This window comes from Cricetulus griseus, chromosome 7, assembly GCF_003668045.3.
Source record: "Cricetulus griseus strain 17A/GY chromosome 7, alternate assembly CriGri-PICRH-1.0, whole genome shotgun sequence".
Classification (NCBI taxonomy): Eukaryota; Metazoa; Chordata; class Mammalia; order Rodentia; family Cricetidae; genus Cricetulus; species Cricetulus griseus.
The window spans coordinates 64309922-64328726 of record NC_048600.1 but is presented as its reverse complement, the minus strand read 5'-3'; the positions used below and the strand labels follow the sequence as shown (position 1 = coordinate 64328726).

The 18805-nt window shown below is 40.8% G+C and overlaps 1 protein-coding gene across 5 annotated transcripts in view; it reads right to left on the bottom strand.

Annotated features, from left to right (window-relative positions):
- Positions 1–10331, bottom strand: part of Mapk9 (mitogen-activated protein kinase 9) — a 33973-nt gene extending 23642 nt beyond the window's left edge. For 2 of the 5 annotated variants that reach the window (XM_027427657.2, XM_027427656.2), the window contains exons 1-3: positions 10143–10281; positions 9524–9764; positions 313–442 (exon numbers count right to left, since the gene is read on the bottom strand). In XM_027427657.2, coding sequence (XP_027283458.1) covers positions 313–442; positions 9524–9567 — 174 coding nt within the window. In that variant the 5' untranslated portion in view covers positions 9568–9764; positions 10143–10281. Of the gene's footprint in view, positions 1–312; positions 443–9523; positions 9765–10142 lie in introns of all 5 variants that reach the window. The other 3 variants (XM_027427654.1, XM_027427658.2, XM_027427655.2) reach the window with 2 other exon arrangements.
- Positions 10332–18805: the final 8474 nt, after the last annotated feature.

Here is an 18805-nt window from a genome sequence, read left to right as displayed (position 1 = left end):
CTATAAGAAAGAAGGCTGAGCAAGGCAGGGGAAGCAAGCTAGTAAGCAGCTCCTCTCCATGGCCTCTGCATCAGCTCCTACCTCCGGGATCCTGCCCTGTTTGAGTTCCTGTCCTGATGTCCTTCAGTAAATGAACGTAGTGTTGAAGTGTAAAGCAAATAAACCGTTTCCTCCCCAACTTGTTTTTTGGTTATATTGCTTCATCCCAGCAACAGAAACCCTAAGACATAGAGTCTCTCTCATCATTAGTTAATCTTCAGTCTGATCACACTACTAACATCAAAGCACATAGAAGGAGCACCTGTAACTTACATTTTTATGATTGACACACTTTAAGAGGACAAGTTCACGATAGGCTCTCTTTGCATGCGTTTGGTTCTGGAAAGGACGGCTTAACTTCTTGACAGCAACATTTATCCCAAGAACTGTATCAAAAGCAGCACTATAATTAGGAAATATAATAAACAATCTATTAAAATGGCCTTTGAAAATAGCAATGGAGAATATACATTCAATGTATTATCTTTCAAAGCAAATAATAGACAAGGAGAAATATTTCTGTTCTTCCCCAATCAAGCTTTATGTACTTATGGAAAGTGAAGTGGCTGAGCCAGCAGGAGAGACTAACCCCCACCTCACCCTGACACTACCCCCCACAAGGCACCATGACTTTCAGCTACAGTTCCAGTAGGATTTAGCAATTCTTTGTACATTGAATTTTCAGTTACTAAGATCAGCAGGTTCAGAAACAGTTAATTTAATCCAAAGCATGTAACACAAGTCAAGGAATGAAATTTTCAGTTTAAAGACGTCAAGAAATTGAAAACTTCCCTGTTATCACTGATTAAAATGCCAGTATATTTTGGAGTATCACTGCAGATTCTGTGGTTGAGCTCATGGAAGGAATTTAATAAATCTAAGTTTTGACCGTTTATGCTTTCCCAGGCCAAAGAATCTAAAAAGAAACAGTAGCCCAAGTCTCAGCTCATGGTAAATTCCCAAGACACAAAGTCCCAATGTAAGCACTTGCTATATATAAAATTCTGCAGGAAATGCTGCCTCCTTTTATAGTAAGAGGAAAACCTAAAGCTCCACTTTCCAGTTCTCACATCCCTTCATGGAATTTAGTGTTAATTTTTCTCCAGAAATTGAATGCAGAAAAGTGAGTGGCATGATGACACATCTTCAGGTTTCAGGCCAGCAGTACTCAGTGTCATCAGTGAGAGGCCTTCTGATGGCTCAACAGGGGCTCAAGGTTGCTAAAGACAACCTGTGAGCCCAGGCATCCCTTCAAGCCCTGCCTGTCTATCCTCTCTGCCTTTGTAATAGTATTTACTCTTATTCCTTTCTGTTAATACTTTCTGCTGAACAACTCTAACTTAATTTGATCTGTTTTTAAGTTAAAGGCTGGGCATGGTAGAACTTGCTAAGAAGAATCACTACATTTGTTTTACACACACACACACACACACACACACACACACACACACACACACACACACACACCCCAGTCATAGGTGAGCCCACATGCTCACAGGCAAATTTACTACTCATATGAATATATGATGATTAAGAAAATCCATTGTGAGAGAAATCATTAATGTGCCTGTGTGTACATATACACTTGTATTTCTTAGATTCACCTTTCTGATCTCAAAGGTTTTTGTCTGAATTTTCAGACAAACAGGAGTATGACTGTGTTCAAGGACTCTACAGAATAACATTGCCTTCAGTTAGTAACATCACTATACTGTGCTGTTTTTTCTTTACTTTTTCTTCTTTGAGTCAAGCTCTTTCTGTGTAGTATTGAATCTTGCTATGTAAATCATGCTGGCCTTGAACTCACAGAGATCCACCTACCCTTGCCTCTGGAGTACTGGGATTAAAGGTGTGCACTACCATTCCTTACTTGTACTATATTCTTTAAAACTGCTAAGAAAGTAGATGTTAAGTGTTCTCACTGCAGAAAACGTGAAACATGTATATGTAATTTAGCTGAATTTAGCGATTCTATAATGTATATGGATTTGGAAACACTATGTATAAGTATGTGTGTGTGTATGTATGTATGTACTGACTAGTTTTTTTTTTTTTTTTTTTTTTTTTTTTTTTTGCTGGCTTGACATAGGTAGAGTCATTTTGGAAGAAGGAATCTCAATTGAGAAAATTCCCCGTTATAGACTGGCTTGTGGGGCATTTTCTTGGTTAATGACTGATGTGGGAGGTCCAGCCCATTGTGGGTGCTGCTACCCCTGGGTAAGTTGTCTTACAAGAAAACAAACTGAACAAGCCAGGAGGAACAAGCCAATAAGCAGTACTCCCTACAGCCTCTGTTTCAGTTGCCTTTAGGTTCTTGTCCCAACTTCCCTGGATGATGAATTACAAACTGAAAGATGAATAAATCCTTTCTTTCTTCTATGTTGTTTTTGGTCATTGTGTTTTATCACAGCAATAGAAATCTATCTAAATCACTCCTGTTCCAGCTCTAATGACCTTCAGCTATCCATGTTTTCTGTCTTGAGATGACCTTTTAACTCAAAGGTAAAGACACTTCCTAGTATGAAACAAAGGGGTTAGTTACCTCCAACCTCTCCCAGCTTTGTTCTAATGGAATTTCAAGGTTTCCTTTGTAAGTGGGTTAACACACCTTATCTTGCTCTTCCCCCACAACACAAGGTGATCTTATGTTCCACCCTGCTCTCTTTCATCTCTTTACCTTCCTCCCTCTTCCTCCAAACCCCTGTCTTAAACACTCCTCATTTTAAACTGATAGCTAAGCCTCTGTGCTGCTTCTTCAAGCTGTCTATTATAAACACTGACAACCAACTGAAAGTAAATGTACACACGTAAATATTACTAGTTGCAGAGCTGGGATTACGCTTCATTTTCCAAAGATCACAAATCTCTTCTGCCAATTACACACACAAAATTAGAATGTCTGCTACGTGGAGGTCAGATGGGCTCTCTCTCTGTCCTTCCAGCCTATCAGCTGCTTGAGCACCCTGCCCTTCTGTTTTCTATGTAGATGATGCCTCTTTCTATACTTCCTTCAACAAGGTTTTAACAAACAACTTTTTCCTAAGAGAAGAAAGCTCATCTCCCAAAGCCCATCACTGGTACCATAACCTCCCACTCAGACATCTATGCTTGGAATGGATTCATACTTTCTTTGAAGGCATCTCAAAGCCTTCTTCACAGAACTTATCCTGGGATTCCATTTCTGGCCTCTTGTATTTAACTGCCTTCTTGTATTACATGGCCTTGAGTTGTCTTGATTGTTGAAGTGTGTCTTTAAAGACTGTCCCCAGACAACATACACTGAAGATAAATGACCTTACTCTGCCCTCATCTTTGACTGACAGTCTGTCTTCTAAGCCGAAAATCAATTTTCTCTTAGAACTTTAAGGCCACTGCTTTCCAGCTCTGAGTGTTGCTGGTGAGGGAGGCTTTCATCTGACAGTCACTCCTTTGCTTTGTTTTGGGTTTTGTTCCTCTGCTCAATAATATATCACAAAGAGCCATGCTCTGTTGGTGCCCCCAAAAGTCCCCTTAACAGCCCCTCCCAATTGTTATCATTTTTGTCCACCAAAGAAGAAAATAACTTCTGAGGTTATTTATAGTCCTGGTTGGTTATCCTGAAACTCACTGTCAACCAGTTTGTCTGGTCTTGAACTCAGAGATCCTCCTGCCTCTGCCTCCCAAGTGCTGGAATTAAAGGTGTGTACCACGAAGCTTGGCCTAACTTCTGATGTTCATGACAACAACTTTCTCAATTTCACAAACATGTGCCCTTATATACAACTCTATCACTTATATTTGCCTGTTTTTTTTTAGAAGTCTCTGACTTTTCACTCAACACTGTATTTATGACTCACCCACTAGTCTGATTATTATAATTCACTCTCTCGTTGCTGTAATATTCCTTTGTGTGACTGTCACATGACACTGATTGCCACTTTAGTTCTTTTCAGTTTTCAAGTGATGATAAGACTCACTGCCATCGACATTCATGTGCGTGGCACCATTCCTCCAAGCATGTATCTCTGACATGCACATAGCCAAGTGGGAAAGCATAGATTCTACTTTAGTAGATAAAGCCAGACTGTCTTCAGTGTCTGTGTCCATCAGCAGTGTGCCAAGAGTCCATGCCTGAGAGCTGTAGAGAGCTGTATATGAACATCTTCACCAACACTTGGTATCATGAACAACCTACTTTTTACCCTCTGGGCTGAGTGTATTTCACCATGTACATAAGAATGTTGTTTTAATTTACATTTTCTAATGAAGGATGGCCATCAGATAATAAATGTTGAATTATTTTAAACCATTAATCTGTGGTAATTGATTATGGAGCAATAAAAAATTAACACATCTCTCTTCTGAATCCCTACTCTTTAGTCTCTGAGGCTTCATTCTGGGTATTTTCTGCTGATGTATCTTCCACATTACCAATTCCCTCTTCAGTTACATCTAATATTAACAAATACTTTCTTGGGCTGGAAAGATGGCTCAGAGGTTAACAGCACTTGCTCTTTCAGAGGTCCTGAGTTCAATTCCCAGCAACCACATGGTGGCTCACAACCATCCGTTATGAGATCTGGTGCCCTCTTCTGCCGTGCAGATATACATGGAAGCAGAATGTTGTATACATAATAAAATCTAAAAAAAATAAATAAATAAAAATAAATAAATACTTTCTTTAAGTTTGTAATTCAATTACTATAGCTTTCACTTTCACTTCTATTTCCACTTAGTTCTCTTTTTAGAAGTTCTTGTTCTTCCACTTAAGTTTTCATCTTGTTTATCATCTTGAACACATCACCACAGCTATTTAAAACTTGGACTAACGATGCCAGGATCCCCTGCTGCCCTGACCCTTTTGTCCTGTCTCCTTGTGTGTCTAGCCATTTTTTTATTGTGTTACAACCCTGCGTTTATAAAGGTGCTGTAGAAATAATCTAAATCCAAGGAAATGCTATTCTCTTTCAGAATTTACACTTGCTTCTACTGGGCACATGGGGGTACTAACAGTTTAGACTCACCTCGGTAAAAGTTCAACAAGTGAATGATGACTGGATGCTGAGTGGCAGTGCCTCACTCAAGTTAACCCATTATTTCTAGGGTACAGCCTTTCAATGGCTTTAAAGCAGAGCAGAGGGAGTTTTCTGGGCCTGGTAGAAAGCCTCAGGGTCTAATTTCTATTCTCCAGCCACAAGGACTGTTCCAGCAGTCCCTTTCAGAATTCAAATGATCCCAAGAAACAGTCAGCCCCAAACACTGGGCTTCCTATACTAGGCTTGAATGATGTGGCACTGACTCTTTAGGAACTTCCTAGCTTTCTAAGGGCAATGGCTGGGCATGGAGAAGGACAGTATGAGAATGCTGTCGGCAAACTAGAATCTGTTTCATAGATGTGTTTCCTGGCTTTAGCCTCCTCCCCAAATTGGTCTTGGTATTTACAGTTCCCCTGGAGTTCCATGGGAGAAAGTCTCCCTTTCTAGTTACAATCAACCCTCTACTTACTCTCACATCCTCTGCTGTGTTATCTGGATCAAGACCCCCAACTTATTTTAACATTGCAGATATTTATTTAAAACTTTTTGGCTGAGTGGTGGTGGCACACACCTTTAATCTCAGCACTTGGGAGGCAGAAGCAGATGGATCTCAGTGAGTTGGAGGCCAGCCTGGTCTACAGAGGGAGTTCCAGGACAGCCAGGACTATTAAACAGAGAAACCCAGTCTGGGGGGGAAAAAAATGTTCACTGATTATTGTCAATCTCTTTGTTTGGTTCTTTGATTTACCATCTTATGTCAGAAGTTTCAAGCCATCATTTCAGAGGTGAAAATGTGAAAACTCATGAAGACACAGTGGGCTGCCCAAGATTACAAAGTCCTTTACCTGAGCTCAGAACCCAAGTCTCCTATCTCACAGCCATTATGTGCTTCACACCAAGAACCTCCTTGTCAAAAACATGTTATTCTGGACATTATTTATGGTTTGTTTATATTTATAGAGGTAATTAAAACAATTTGAGATGAGTGTTCATGCTTACAGAAAGCTGAAAGGAAAGCATATAAGATCTATCTATATTCATTATTTTGCATTAAGATTGTTTTGCACTATTTTGCATTAAGATTGCTACTCCTAGGAACTGCCAGACCCAATATTAAAAACTTAAGAAAAGGGGTAAGCATGTCATAGAACCAAAGGTTTACATTTTGGACTGAACAACTTGGGATTTTAGAAGGAGAAAGGAAAAGTATACACTAAATCTCAACAGTATATATAACTTAGTAGGCATTTAAGCTCTAAAATGATAATATTTAAAAACTTATTTCCTAATAGGTTTTCCTATCATCTTCTAAGAAACAAAAACACAGAAACAAATCAAATAAGCCAACAACTGTAAAGACAATTCAGAACAGGAGGGGAAAGTCTGGGAACGCAGCTGGACAACAGAGGCTTGCCCAGCACATCTGAAGCCGAATCTGATGTTTAGCACTGCAAACAAAACCAAAAATTAAATTAGGGGTCAGAATATTTTATCCTGGCTCCAGCTCTTATACTTAACTCTGTAGAGCACCATGGCTCTGGTGCACACCTAGCCCTATGTATACAATGGTCTAGTTTAACAAAACTAACTAGGTTAGAAACCACGAAGTGGTGCTAACACATTTTATTTCTCAAACCTGTAAAAATACACTTGCTTCTTAGTTTCCAGTGCTGTTCTTGTGGCTATTGAATGGCCACAAGTTATTGATTTAAAACAACATACATTTATTGTCTTACACTTCTGGAGTTCAGAAGTCCAACATTAGTCCTAAGGGGCTAACATTAAGATCAGCTTAGCTGTGACCTTCATGGAAGCTCTGGGAAGAATCCATTTCCTTCCTTTTTCCAGCTTCTAGAAGCTTCCTGCATTCTCATCCCACAGCACTCCACCTCTGTGGTCCCATTTCCTTCTCTGACTAGGACATTCCAGACTCCCCTTTGTAAGAACAACTTCCAATTACACTGGCCGGGCCCCCACCTCAAGCTCACTGATCTGTTGCTTTGTTTTCTATACGGGGTCTCACTCTGTACCTCAGGATGGCCTTGAATTCACTATGTGGTCCAGCCTGACTTGCCACTTATAGTAGTTCTGCTTCCAGAACTTGAATGTTAAGATCATTAATTTAATCAAGGCTGCAAAGTTCCTTTTGTCCTGTAAGGTCACACATGCACAGAAGTCTAGGCTTAGTATGTAGCTATCTCTAAGGAGCCATTATTTTGCCCATTACACCCCCAAAGGTTCACTGATGGACATTTTTTTTAATCTAATCCTTTTTTTAAAAAAAGATTTTATTTACTTATTACAATACAGTTATCTGCATGCATGCACACCAGAAGAGGGAACCAGATCTCATTACAGATGGTTGTGAGCCACCATGTAGTTGCTGGGAATTGAACTCAGGTCCTCTGGAAGAGCAGTCAGTGCTCTTAACCTCTCAGCCATCTCTCCTGCCCCCAATGGACATTTTTAATGTACAAGTACAATGCTAACAAAAAGTTTAAGACTATTAATAGAAAAATGGCTAGCTCTTAATGATAAGTGGTAGAAAATCCAGTTCCTATTGTCAAGGTAGCAGCTTATCCAATATTGAACTTATTTTAGCAAAAGTAAACTTTTTGTTTTGCTTTAATAGGAATGTACCATTACCAGATCATTCCCCTATCCTAACTGATACCATACATCTGGGCAAAGGATAAAAACAAAAGAGGAAGTGGGGGACAAGTACAATCACTTCTGAAGGTTTTACTTTCCTATATTAGAACATACTATAAAACTGTCAGTTACAAAATTAAAGTATGTATACATATGTATACATGGGTGTGTGTATATATATGCAAATATGTATGAATACATATACCTGTGTATATACATACACATATATCTGAGTGTCTGTATGTATATATGTACATATGTATGTATGCTTACATATGTATGTAGGTTTTTGGTGCTAGCAAGGAACCCAAGTACTTCCATATACTATGCAAGCACTATACCACCGAGCCTCCTCTCTAGCCCTAAACAGTTCTTGGATGTAATCGACCTATGGAGATGGATATAATTCATTGAGAATTTCTAAAGAGGTATTTAATGAATATTGATTTGGTCATTGTTATTAAGATTTTAAACAAAAATTAGGTCAGAGTCCTGGTCAGTGATTCAAGTCATCAAGTTCTAACTAAGTGCAATAAAGTTCCAAGAGATCAACAGGTGGTTTAGACCCAGATCTATCCCTAAACCCATGGGACAAAAACAAGTCAATGAGCTAGTCCTCAACTACATCACATATACAGAGACTGTCAGGGCAGATCTTGTGTAATTATATACTATATACTATCTACTTCACTTTTAAACTTCAAAAACAAGTCAATAATGGACCCAGTGGATAAATGAAGCCCATATTTAATATGGATGCTCTGTCTACCTCCCTCCAAGATAATTCATATCCCCCCTTCCTCCATCCTCTTGTCAAATTACTATCTAATTCCAAGTAAGAAAGAGTTTACATATCAAATAAACACTCATTACTTTCTATTACCACCCACGTTACAACCTGAGCCATCCCACTGACTTTAAAACCTTTCTTGTCACAAGGGTTTAAATCTGGTTTGATCATCTTCAGAGTAAATTCAAAATCTCAGCACTCCAAAACTGAAGCTTTTTGAGCATTACTGTGGTACTCGGAGTACTGGATTTTGGAGCATTTCATTTTTCAGGATTACAGATGTCCACCAGTAAATACAAATATTGAAAAGTGTGACAAAAATCTAAACTCAGGTCAGGCGTTGGTGGTGCACACCTTTAATCCCAGCACTCAGGAGGCAAAGGCAGGCAGATCTCTGTGAGCTGGAGGCCAGCCTGGTGTACAGAGTGAGTTTTAGGACAGCCTCCAAAGCCACAGAGAAACCCTCTATCAAAAAATCAAAAAAATAATAATAGTAATAGTAATAATAATAATAATAAGTTAAAATCTAAGCTCAGAAACACTTCTGCTTCCGAGCAGTTCAGATAAAGGACACTCTGCCTGTACTAGTGCTCACTGTCACTTGGAAGTTAACACCCCACTATGTGCTCACAGCTGGCACTCCCTCCATGTAGCACCTTCTTCCCTAGTTTCTTCTCTGAGCACCCAGGTCTCCCCAGTTGCCTACATTAAGGAAAACAGCAGATTTCCCTGATCAGAGTCTCTGCAGTGGAGTATCAGCTGAAGCCCACTGATGATGCCATGCTCAGCATCTTCACAGGAAAACCAAAACTCTCCTCCTGGAATGCCCAGAAGAGGACTTTTATTTTCAATCCTCTTTGCCTACCAGCTGTAAACATTAAATGTTTTATGTAATCACAATTTTTTTAAAGACAAAAAAACCTTGTTTATCACTGGGGAGGGAGGGGGGTCTCATCCAAAAACTACAGTCTAAAAAGTTTGGGAGGTGCTGATAACGGTAGTCTAGAAAACACGTGAGAAACGTTACCTTTGTCTGGCCAGTGATGTCGCAGCAGCTGACTGTCTTACCATGCAAGAGCCTAAGGTTCAGGGTCAGACCAATGGTTCTGACGTCCTGGGCTGGACACATAGTTGAAGAGAGACACCAAAGAAGAGACGGCCAGCCCAACCCCTCACACAGCATCCCTTCCTGGTTAATCCATGGTGTGATAATGACACTGCCTGGCCTCATCCTGCCAATGAATGGCAAGGCACTGCAATGATGGCGCCTGGAAATGAATAGGAGTGATTGGGAATAAAAGGAGGAGGGGGGAGAAGGTGGCCATGATGAAGAAATGAATAAAACGCCAAATTCCAGTTACACCTCACTGAATACCAATTATTCTGATATCATAATGACAGGGCAAATAAAAAAGAAAACAAAGAAAAAGAAACCAATAAATAAATAAAACCAATAACAAAGCAAAAGAAAAATTGAGTTTGTATCCTATAAATGACTGTATATAACTATAGCAAGGATTGATTTAGTTTAGCTCAAAATCTAATCTACAACAGGGGGTATTTTTTCAATCAGTGTTTCTAAACTATGATTTAGTTTTACTTTTCACTAGAGACTTAGTCTATGCTATTAGAACGCCCAGACTTACCAAACAATTCCTTGGGCTCCAGAGCCAATCGGTTTCAATTGCTGGTAACGTTTTAGGACAGTGAAAGTTGAGTCCGCCACTTGCACACTGTAAAACTGACCATCACTTTTACTGTCACTCATGATGTAGTGTCATACAGTATTCTGAAGAGATGCTACCTTCGTCAGATCCCTAAGGAGAGAAACAGAATGAACTGATGAGCTTACCAAATTGTACACTAGGATCTCAGTTCATAGTGGGTCCGATCTGCTGGAATGTAAAGGTATGGCTATGAGATGGGAAAATCAGCTTGGCCAAGATCTCAATTTAAGCAAGGGCACATCCAAAAAAAAACAAAAACAAAAACAAACAAACAAACAAACAAACAAAAAAACCCAGACATTTCAGTGGTGTAAGACCTTCAAAAGAAGAAATTAAAACAAAATTTTTCTAACATTTATTTTATGCATTTGGGTGTTTTGTCTGCACGCATGTATGTGCATGCCTGGAAAGCTGTGAGCCACATGTGGGTGATGGGAATGGAACCTGGGTCCTTTGGGAGAACAGTCAGTGCTCTTAACTGTTGAGTCACTGAAAAGGATTGTTGAGCCCTGAAAAGGAATTTTGAGATGCAGGAAGGCCACATTTTTAAAGGACTGTATTATAATAAATTGTTGGAGCTGGGGATACAGCTCAGTAGTGAGTGCTAGCATGCATAAAGCTGAGTTCACAGGAAAAACAGGTATGAAGGGGTGGAGAAAGATCCACTTCAGCAGAAAACATTTACACATTATTCCCAGCCATGGTAAGCCCACTATGTCACTGATGTGTCTCATCCATTTCCTTCTTGGGGAACCAGCTTATGTGTAGAAATCTCAGCTAGAGATGGAGCATTATTTCAGAATGATTGATTCTAGAGGTCCTGGAGACAGCAAGAACTGGGCATCTAGGTGTATGGATCCAGGCTAATATGATGAACCACAAAGTGAGACTCCTGTGCCAGTATAACAGGCTGTCTTGAGGATTAGAGACACTGGTATGAAGTGTGTGTCCCACAGATGAACCTGTTTCACGAAGGTGGAGCCAGAGTTGGCCTTCATTCCCTGTACCCCAAGCTCAGCTACAGTTCACAGTAAAATAATTATCTCCACTCTACTTATATTCACAAATATGGCTATAAACCAGTGGCTTCAGAAAGTAGTTTTCTTCTGGTTTGGACAGCAGGCTGATTCCCCCAATGGGCTTGGTCCTCAGAAGTGGGTGCTGTTTGGGAAGATGAAGAACCTTTAGGAGGTGTGACTTGGCTGGACAAAGTGGGTTGCTGGAGGACAACTTGAGGGTAACAGTTTCACTGCTTCCAGCACCAACGGCTCCCTGGTCTGTGGAGACTGAGGAACCCCAGCAGCAGGCTCATACCACTGTGTACTCCATCAGGGTGGGCTGTACCCTTGTAAGGCATGAGCCAAAATAAATCCTTTCTTCCCTAAGCTGCTGTGTCATGCATTCCATCACAGTGACTAAAAAAGGGAGAAATGTGACTGATATGCTCACCCTGTGAAAGGTAGGAAGAAGTTAACTGAAAAATTAATGAGTTATTATTTTGGTCTTTAAGATGCCAGCAACAATGGGAGGGAGAGGGAACTGGGATTGATATGTAAAATAAGATTGTTTTTAATTTAAATTAAAAAAGAAAAAAGATGCCAGCAGCAAAGCCATAGAGGCAAACATTCCATAAACAATCTTTTTCTACATTACCTTTCTCTCTCTCTCTCTCTCTCTCTCTCTCTCTCTCTCTCTTTTAAATTTTTCCAGACAGGGTTTCTCTGTGTAGCTTTGTAGGCCAGGCTGGCCTCGAACTCCCAGAGATCTGCCTGCCTCTGCCCAGCTTATTTCTATAGCACTACTAAACCCCTGCCTTTCTTGTTCCACCATTTAATATTTAATGTCCACCTGATGAGTTTTCTGCAATGAGAACTTTCTTCTCAACACAGTGATGCCTAAATTTCCTTTAAACATGGAAATAAGTTAGAAAAGGCTTAAACAAAGGTTTGAGATCAAAGAAGCAATGGAAGCCATATGCTAGAAACAGTTCAACTGCCCACCAGCTAGATTACTGAGTTGACCTTGTGGGGCAACGCCATTCCCATTTCTGGACCACCTGCCTATGCTGTGACTGGTACAAATCTCAATTTTCTCTGGCAACTCCCTTTAGCTGCTCACATCCCAAAGCTGGGCTAGTGTGATACAAGGCTAACTTCCTTGAATTTGGGGATGAGATCTAATCAGACTAGGCTCAGGAATTAATATAACTTAATCCCAAGACTTAAAATCATTCTAAAATTAAGATAAAGCACTTTTGTTAGGCAAAGAAAAAAATCATCTAAGGAAGAACCTTTCAAAGCCACTCCTGTTAAACTTGGGCTGCCTGAGAACAAGCCAAAGGCCACCCAACCCACACACATAAGACAACCTGAGAAAACAGGTAAGTTAGCTACTAATGGATTTATTCAGTTGCAATGACATTTTAAGTAAAAGGTCCATAAACTGGGGCTCAGAAAAAGCATTTTGCAAGCAGGGAAGTACAAGCATTCCTCAAGCAACCATATTAGCCACACATCCAAACCTGGATGTCATGCCACCAGCATGGGTCCAACACAATGTCCATCCATGCCACTTCTACAGTCTTGGCAGCATGCTCAGCTGGGTCTATAAAGGCTTTTATGGGTCTGTCTTTTCTCCAGGCCATGAGCTTCTTCTCACAAGCAGGGAGATAGGAGCTGGGTAGGTAACTCAGTGGCAGAGTGCTTGCCTGGCATAAGGCCCTGGATTCATTCCACAGTGAGGTGGGGGAAAGAGCACAAGAGAAAGGAGTGAGCAGAACAGTATAGACTGTCATGAAGGAAGGGTTCACAGAGGCAAGACCTGTCCTCCAGTTTGTTCACACGGTGGACAAAGACACTTAGCAATATTGGTGAGAACTGTAAGGTGGCAAATCATACACATAATAGCTAATGATGTGCATGCATGTGAATCCTAATGCCGCAATTACAAGTCCAGAAATTCACGGGAGTGAGTATGGGTTCAAGATTCAAAGATATCTGTACAAGAACAGAACACATCTAACCAGCAAAACTATAAACAACTCAAAACATAAAGTACAATGAAGTCATTAAACAGAATTCAGGGACTGTGTGTACTGGCTTGGAAAGATATCTAAGATACACAAAGGAAATAAAGCAAGTTGAATTAGAGTTCACATAATGCCAATCTGTGTGCACTGAGTATATACACACAACACATACACACATGTGAGCACGCGAGCGTGCACACACATACACACACACACACACACACACACACACACCACAGACTCTATACCAGCAAGAACATAAATAAGTGGGACGTGAAAAACGTTCCCATTAGAAGTTTCTGTTCTAGCTGGGAGGTGGTGGCACACACCTTTGATCCCAACATTTGGGAGGCAGAGGTAGGTGGATTTCTGTGAGGTCGAGGCCAGCTGGGTCTACAGAGCTAGTTCCAAGACAGCCAGGACTGTTTCACAGTGAAACCCTGTCTCGAAAAAAAACAAAACAAAAACCAAACAAAAAGAGGAACTTCCTGTTCTGCTTTAACCACATATGTTTATATTAAAAAAAAAACTAATCAAATTTTTTAAATTAAAATGAAAAGCTACAAAATGACCGGGTGATACATACAGGAGGGTGGGTGGGTTTGAGACAGATGACACTGGAGTGAGGAAAACAGCTCAGGCTCTGAGAGACACATTTACAAATTCTTTTAAGTAACCCGTGAGGGGTGCACTGCCATCCTGACAGCAAAGGAAGAAGCTGCGGTTTCCGGACAGTAAGGAGCTGCCCAAATTCCCAGTGTGGCCCAGAATTGAACTGAGGTGTATCTGACCACAGCACCCTCCTTCCTCCTAACATACCAGACACACATCTCAAATTAATGTAGGACATAAAGCCATGAGTCCAAGGGCTGGTCAGCACCACGCCACAGCAATACAGGTTTCCCTCATCAACACACTTTTCTCTGAAGAAGACTGAGTGATTCATATTCAATTAACCCTTGAATTATATTAAAGTTTCAGAATGTCCAAGACTTACATTATTTAAATGGACCCGTTGCTATGGCTAAAAGCAGATTCTTAGTTACTCTGTTTCAAAACATGCTTTTTACACTTTTCTCATAAAGCTCTTCACTGGCCTGTGCTAACTCTCATGGAAAAACAAAATTAAAAAAAAAAAAAAACTAGCTTATGGTAATTTAAACTGCTCCCATGTTGGGAAGTGAGGTGGAGGACTCTCACTTGCTAGGCAAGCACTCTACCACTGAGTGACATCCCCATTGCCAACTTCCTGACCTTATGCTGCACATACAACCATTTAATAGTCAAGAACCTCGCAGCCTTGCAGGGTCTCCCTGCTGAATTTCTGTTCTTGCTGGGTGTTCACCTCACCACCTAAGGACTCTGGCAGGTTTCTTCCTGCCAGCCCTGTTTTCAGGTACCAGGCCCCTTAGCTGAGAGCTATCTGCCCACATGAGAACTGGCCACAGATAATCAGAGCAACTTTGTCACAAAGCTGTCACAAACAGGAAACACTACAAATATCCATGGCTATATCTAGACTATGGAATACATACAACACTGAAAATAGCCACACTGCTGACTAGATAGATCGCAAATGCATTACACAGTTGGTCTTCATATTCATAGATTCTGAACTTTTTAAATTCAACCAACCATGGGTAAACAATACTTGGTAAGATCAACTGTACTGAGGTACAGTTAGGCTGAACAAGAAATTCTATGTGCTATTGCATAGTAGTGTAACTACAAATCACACTAATATACTGCACACTTCACATAGCTAAAAGATATTTGAAAGTTTTTTATGACACAAAATGATAGATGATCAATGATCTAGATATGATTTGACCTAATTTAAACACTACATGTATCAAAACATCATATAGCACCCCATTAACAGGAACAATTTTTATGTCTTCATGTATCAATTAAAATCATCATAAATTAAAAGTGAATTTAGAGGAAATTATATCTGTATTGAATGTTTGCAGCACATTTTTCTTGTTGTTTCCCTCAAGTCATATAATATAATAACTTCATAATATTTGCTTTATAAGTAGAATGGTAGAAGACACATTGAAGAATGTGCACTAATACTGCACTGTTTTATATGACTTGAACACCCATAGACTGTGACATCCATCTGGGAATTTTGGTTTTTTTTGGGGGGGGGGTTCTTGTTTTGATTTTTTGAGATAGGATTTCTCTGTAAAATAGTCCTGTCTGTCCTGGAACTCAGTCTGTAGACTAGGCTGGACTTGAACACACAGAGTCTGCCTGCCTCTGCCTCCCAAGTGCTGTGATAAAGGTATGAGCCACCACCGGCCAGCTCCATCTGGGAATTCTGGATCCAATCCCTGAGGATGCTGGGAGACAGCTGTACTTACTGAAGTAAGTGACCCTTAAAAGGTCACCTTATAAGCACATAAGGATTCTTCAAATGACAAAACTGTAGATCTCAATTGCCAGGGGTTATGCTCGGTGGGGGCTGGTGAGTTAGGTAATTACAAAGGGGCTACAGGTGACCTTGGGGATGCTAAGAAGGTTCTGTATCCTGTGGTGGCAATGGTGGTTCAGGAATCTGCTCATGATAAAATGACACTGAACTGCACCCACACTGTAGCAATGACAGCTTCCTGTTATGGTACTATACTGGAGTTATGTAAATACACAATCAATGGGGGAAAACTAGGTGAAAGGTAGGTGGGATTTTGTAGCTTCTAGTAAATCTGTATTTGTTTATAGTAAGGGGTTAGAAAAGAGATTTGTTGGAAACATACAACAATCCCACCCTTCTCCTGTCTGAATTCTTTTGATAGTGACTTTGAGATTTTGACCCAAGTCCTTAGCAGTAAGGGCAGACTGCAAGCCCTCTGGCCTGTTCTGGGACACCAAACACACCAGGTGACTGCACACCAGCAGGCCCCTGCTCAGCAGCTCCATCTGCCTGACCTCTCTGTCCCTTCTGCTCCTCTAGCCAGCATTCACCCTCCTTCAAAACCTAGTTCAACTACCTGCTTCTCATGCAAGGTTTCCTATTCAGCCTTTCCCTTTAAACAGCACCAAGTGCTCCTTTCATTTAGTGTGGAAAGCCAGTCAGCTCTACTCCGAATCCCTCAGTGGTAGAGGATATACCTGGCTATTTCTGAACCTTGGTCCATTATACAACCCAAGCAACGTCAATTAAAAGCAAAGCTAAGTAAAAGGATAAATGTGGGAAGACAGTGTAGAACAGGTTAAGGTCAGGTCTCCAGTCAGCCTTGTGGTGGGCCAGTCACTTATCCAGGGCCATGCAACTACCCTCATCTGTAAAACAGAGATGAGCACACAACCCCAGGACACCTCTAGGTAAGAGTTTTGCTGACCTGAGAAGGCACTTTGACCTAAGTCTACCCTCAATTTGAGTGAGTGTCATCTAGATTCAACTACTACTTCTCAGGAAATAGAGACACTATATTACAGCATGGAGATGGCAAGAGTGAACTCCAACCACAGAGGTGCTCCAAACCACCATCTGCTTCCACAAGTAAACTACAAGGAAAACAAAAGAGAAGCAGAGGGAAGCAACAAACTAAAGAAACTTCACAGAGTATAGTAGCTTCTGCCTGTAATTCTAGCAATATGGGGAGGATTGCCACGGCTTTGAAGCTAGCCTGGGCTGCATAGTGAGTTTGAGGTCACCCTGGGTTACAATGTGAGACCATGCCTGAAAGAAAGGAAAAAAAATACCAATAATAAGCACCAAAAACCAAAAGCCAACAGAGGAAGAGAATCAAAAAGATATCAACCAGTAATCATGATATAACCTTGGCTCTCCTTTCAAATGATTACAGAAACTATAAAATACATGAGACACCTTGAATACTGAATTCCACACCTTGAATATTTACTCAACACCTTACTATAAAACACATGAGACAAATAGCATATTGACTGGTCACTTGTTGCTATGAAAGAATTATTGCTTTTAAAAGCATAAGAGAACCACTGTCTTTAGAGAAATGGACTGAGATGTTTGTGGTGATATTTAGGTCCTGCTTTAGAATCTATTCCTCACACTGTGGAAGAGTTTATGCACTTTGAGATCCGGGACGAAACAAGTCTGCCAGAGTTCAAACCTGTAATTGTTGATACTAAGCTATTATTTCTGAACATATTTGAAAAGTCCCCAACATAAACAATTAAAATAACAGACTGCTGTTGAAACCAATTCACATGGAGGTCAAATACAAATCATTAAGAAATTTTTAAAAAATGAAATTGCCACCTTCCTTGCCAGGTGTGAAAGCTAACTTAGACAGAAATGGCAGCCCTACTGACAAATCAAGGGTTTTCTTTAAAAATCAGATTCTTGTTTTATGTATAATAATTTTTTAAAAATTGGTTTGCTCATCAACAGTTGCTTTTTGGCATTTTTCTTTTTTTGATTTTTTGAGACAAGGTTTCTCTGTATTGCTTTGGAGCCTGTCCTGAAACTCTGTAGACCAGGATAGCTTCAAACTCAAAGAGATCCACCTGTCTCTGCCTCCCCCCCCCCCAGTGCTGGGATTAAAGGCGTGGGCCACTAGCACCCTTTGGCATTTTTCTTTATGCAAAAAGTTAAGTTTTTTTTTTATTTGAAACTTACATATTCAAGTATACCCTTGACCATTTCTTTAAGGGACAGAGCAAAGCTATTTTCATCTGTTAACAAGTTATTATAAAGTCCTGGCACCTTGCAAATTAAAACCTCAGGAAAACCAAAGCTCTCTGGAGATTATACCCCCAAAAAGATAATTATTTTTAACCATGCAGGTCTCTTCTGAAAGGGAGGGGGAAAACATTTATAGATTGGCTATTGTTCTTTCAGAACAAACTGAAAGCCAAACACAAATAGAAGTGAGAACCATAGATTTAGGAGTGATCTGTGTCAGGCTCTCACCAGCTGCTTGTGCTGATGCAGACTACTGAAGCACTGTGCGCCTTGGATTCTTCCTCTGTGAAGCCTGGTTTCATGGCTGCCATTCACGGATTGCTAGCCACACTCAAATGAGTACCTGGCTGGTATCTGGGAGAGCAGGGCCTAACTCTCCTGGCCTCAGGCTACTGTTCCTGCTCCTCACTACTTCTCCCTCCCACACAGCCTGCTCAGGAGGTTAGCAGTGCTGCATGAGGTCTGCATTTGGCTCGGCACCACCAAGTAACTAGTTTTAATTAGCTATTGCCAACACTGAAAAAATCAGAGTCCTGATACAAACTTGGAATTCTAGCTTTTACAAAAATTGCTGAGAGAAGTTCTGGAGCTCCGGGGTTCTCTACTACTCCACAATCCCGTTCTGGAGCTCCGGGGTTCTCTACCACTCTACAACCACGTTCTGGAGTTCCAGGGGTCTCTACTACACTACAACCCCGTTCCGGAGCTCCGGGGTCTTTACCACTCCACAACCTGGTTCTGGAGCTCCGGGGTCTCCACCACTCCACAACTCCACTTGCTTCGGAGAGCTGATTCCTGGCTCCCCTCCAGGCAAAGTTCCTTGCTGATCTTGCCCCTTCATTTTCAGTGTCTGTCCCTGCTCAAGGCTCAGCAACACCC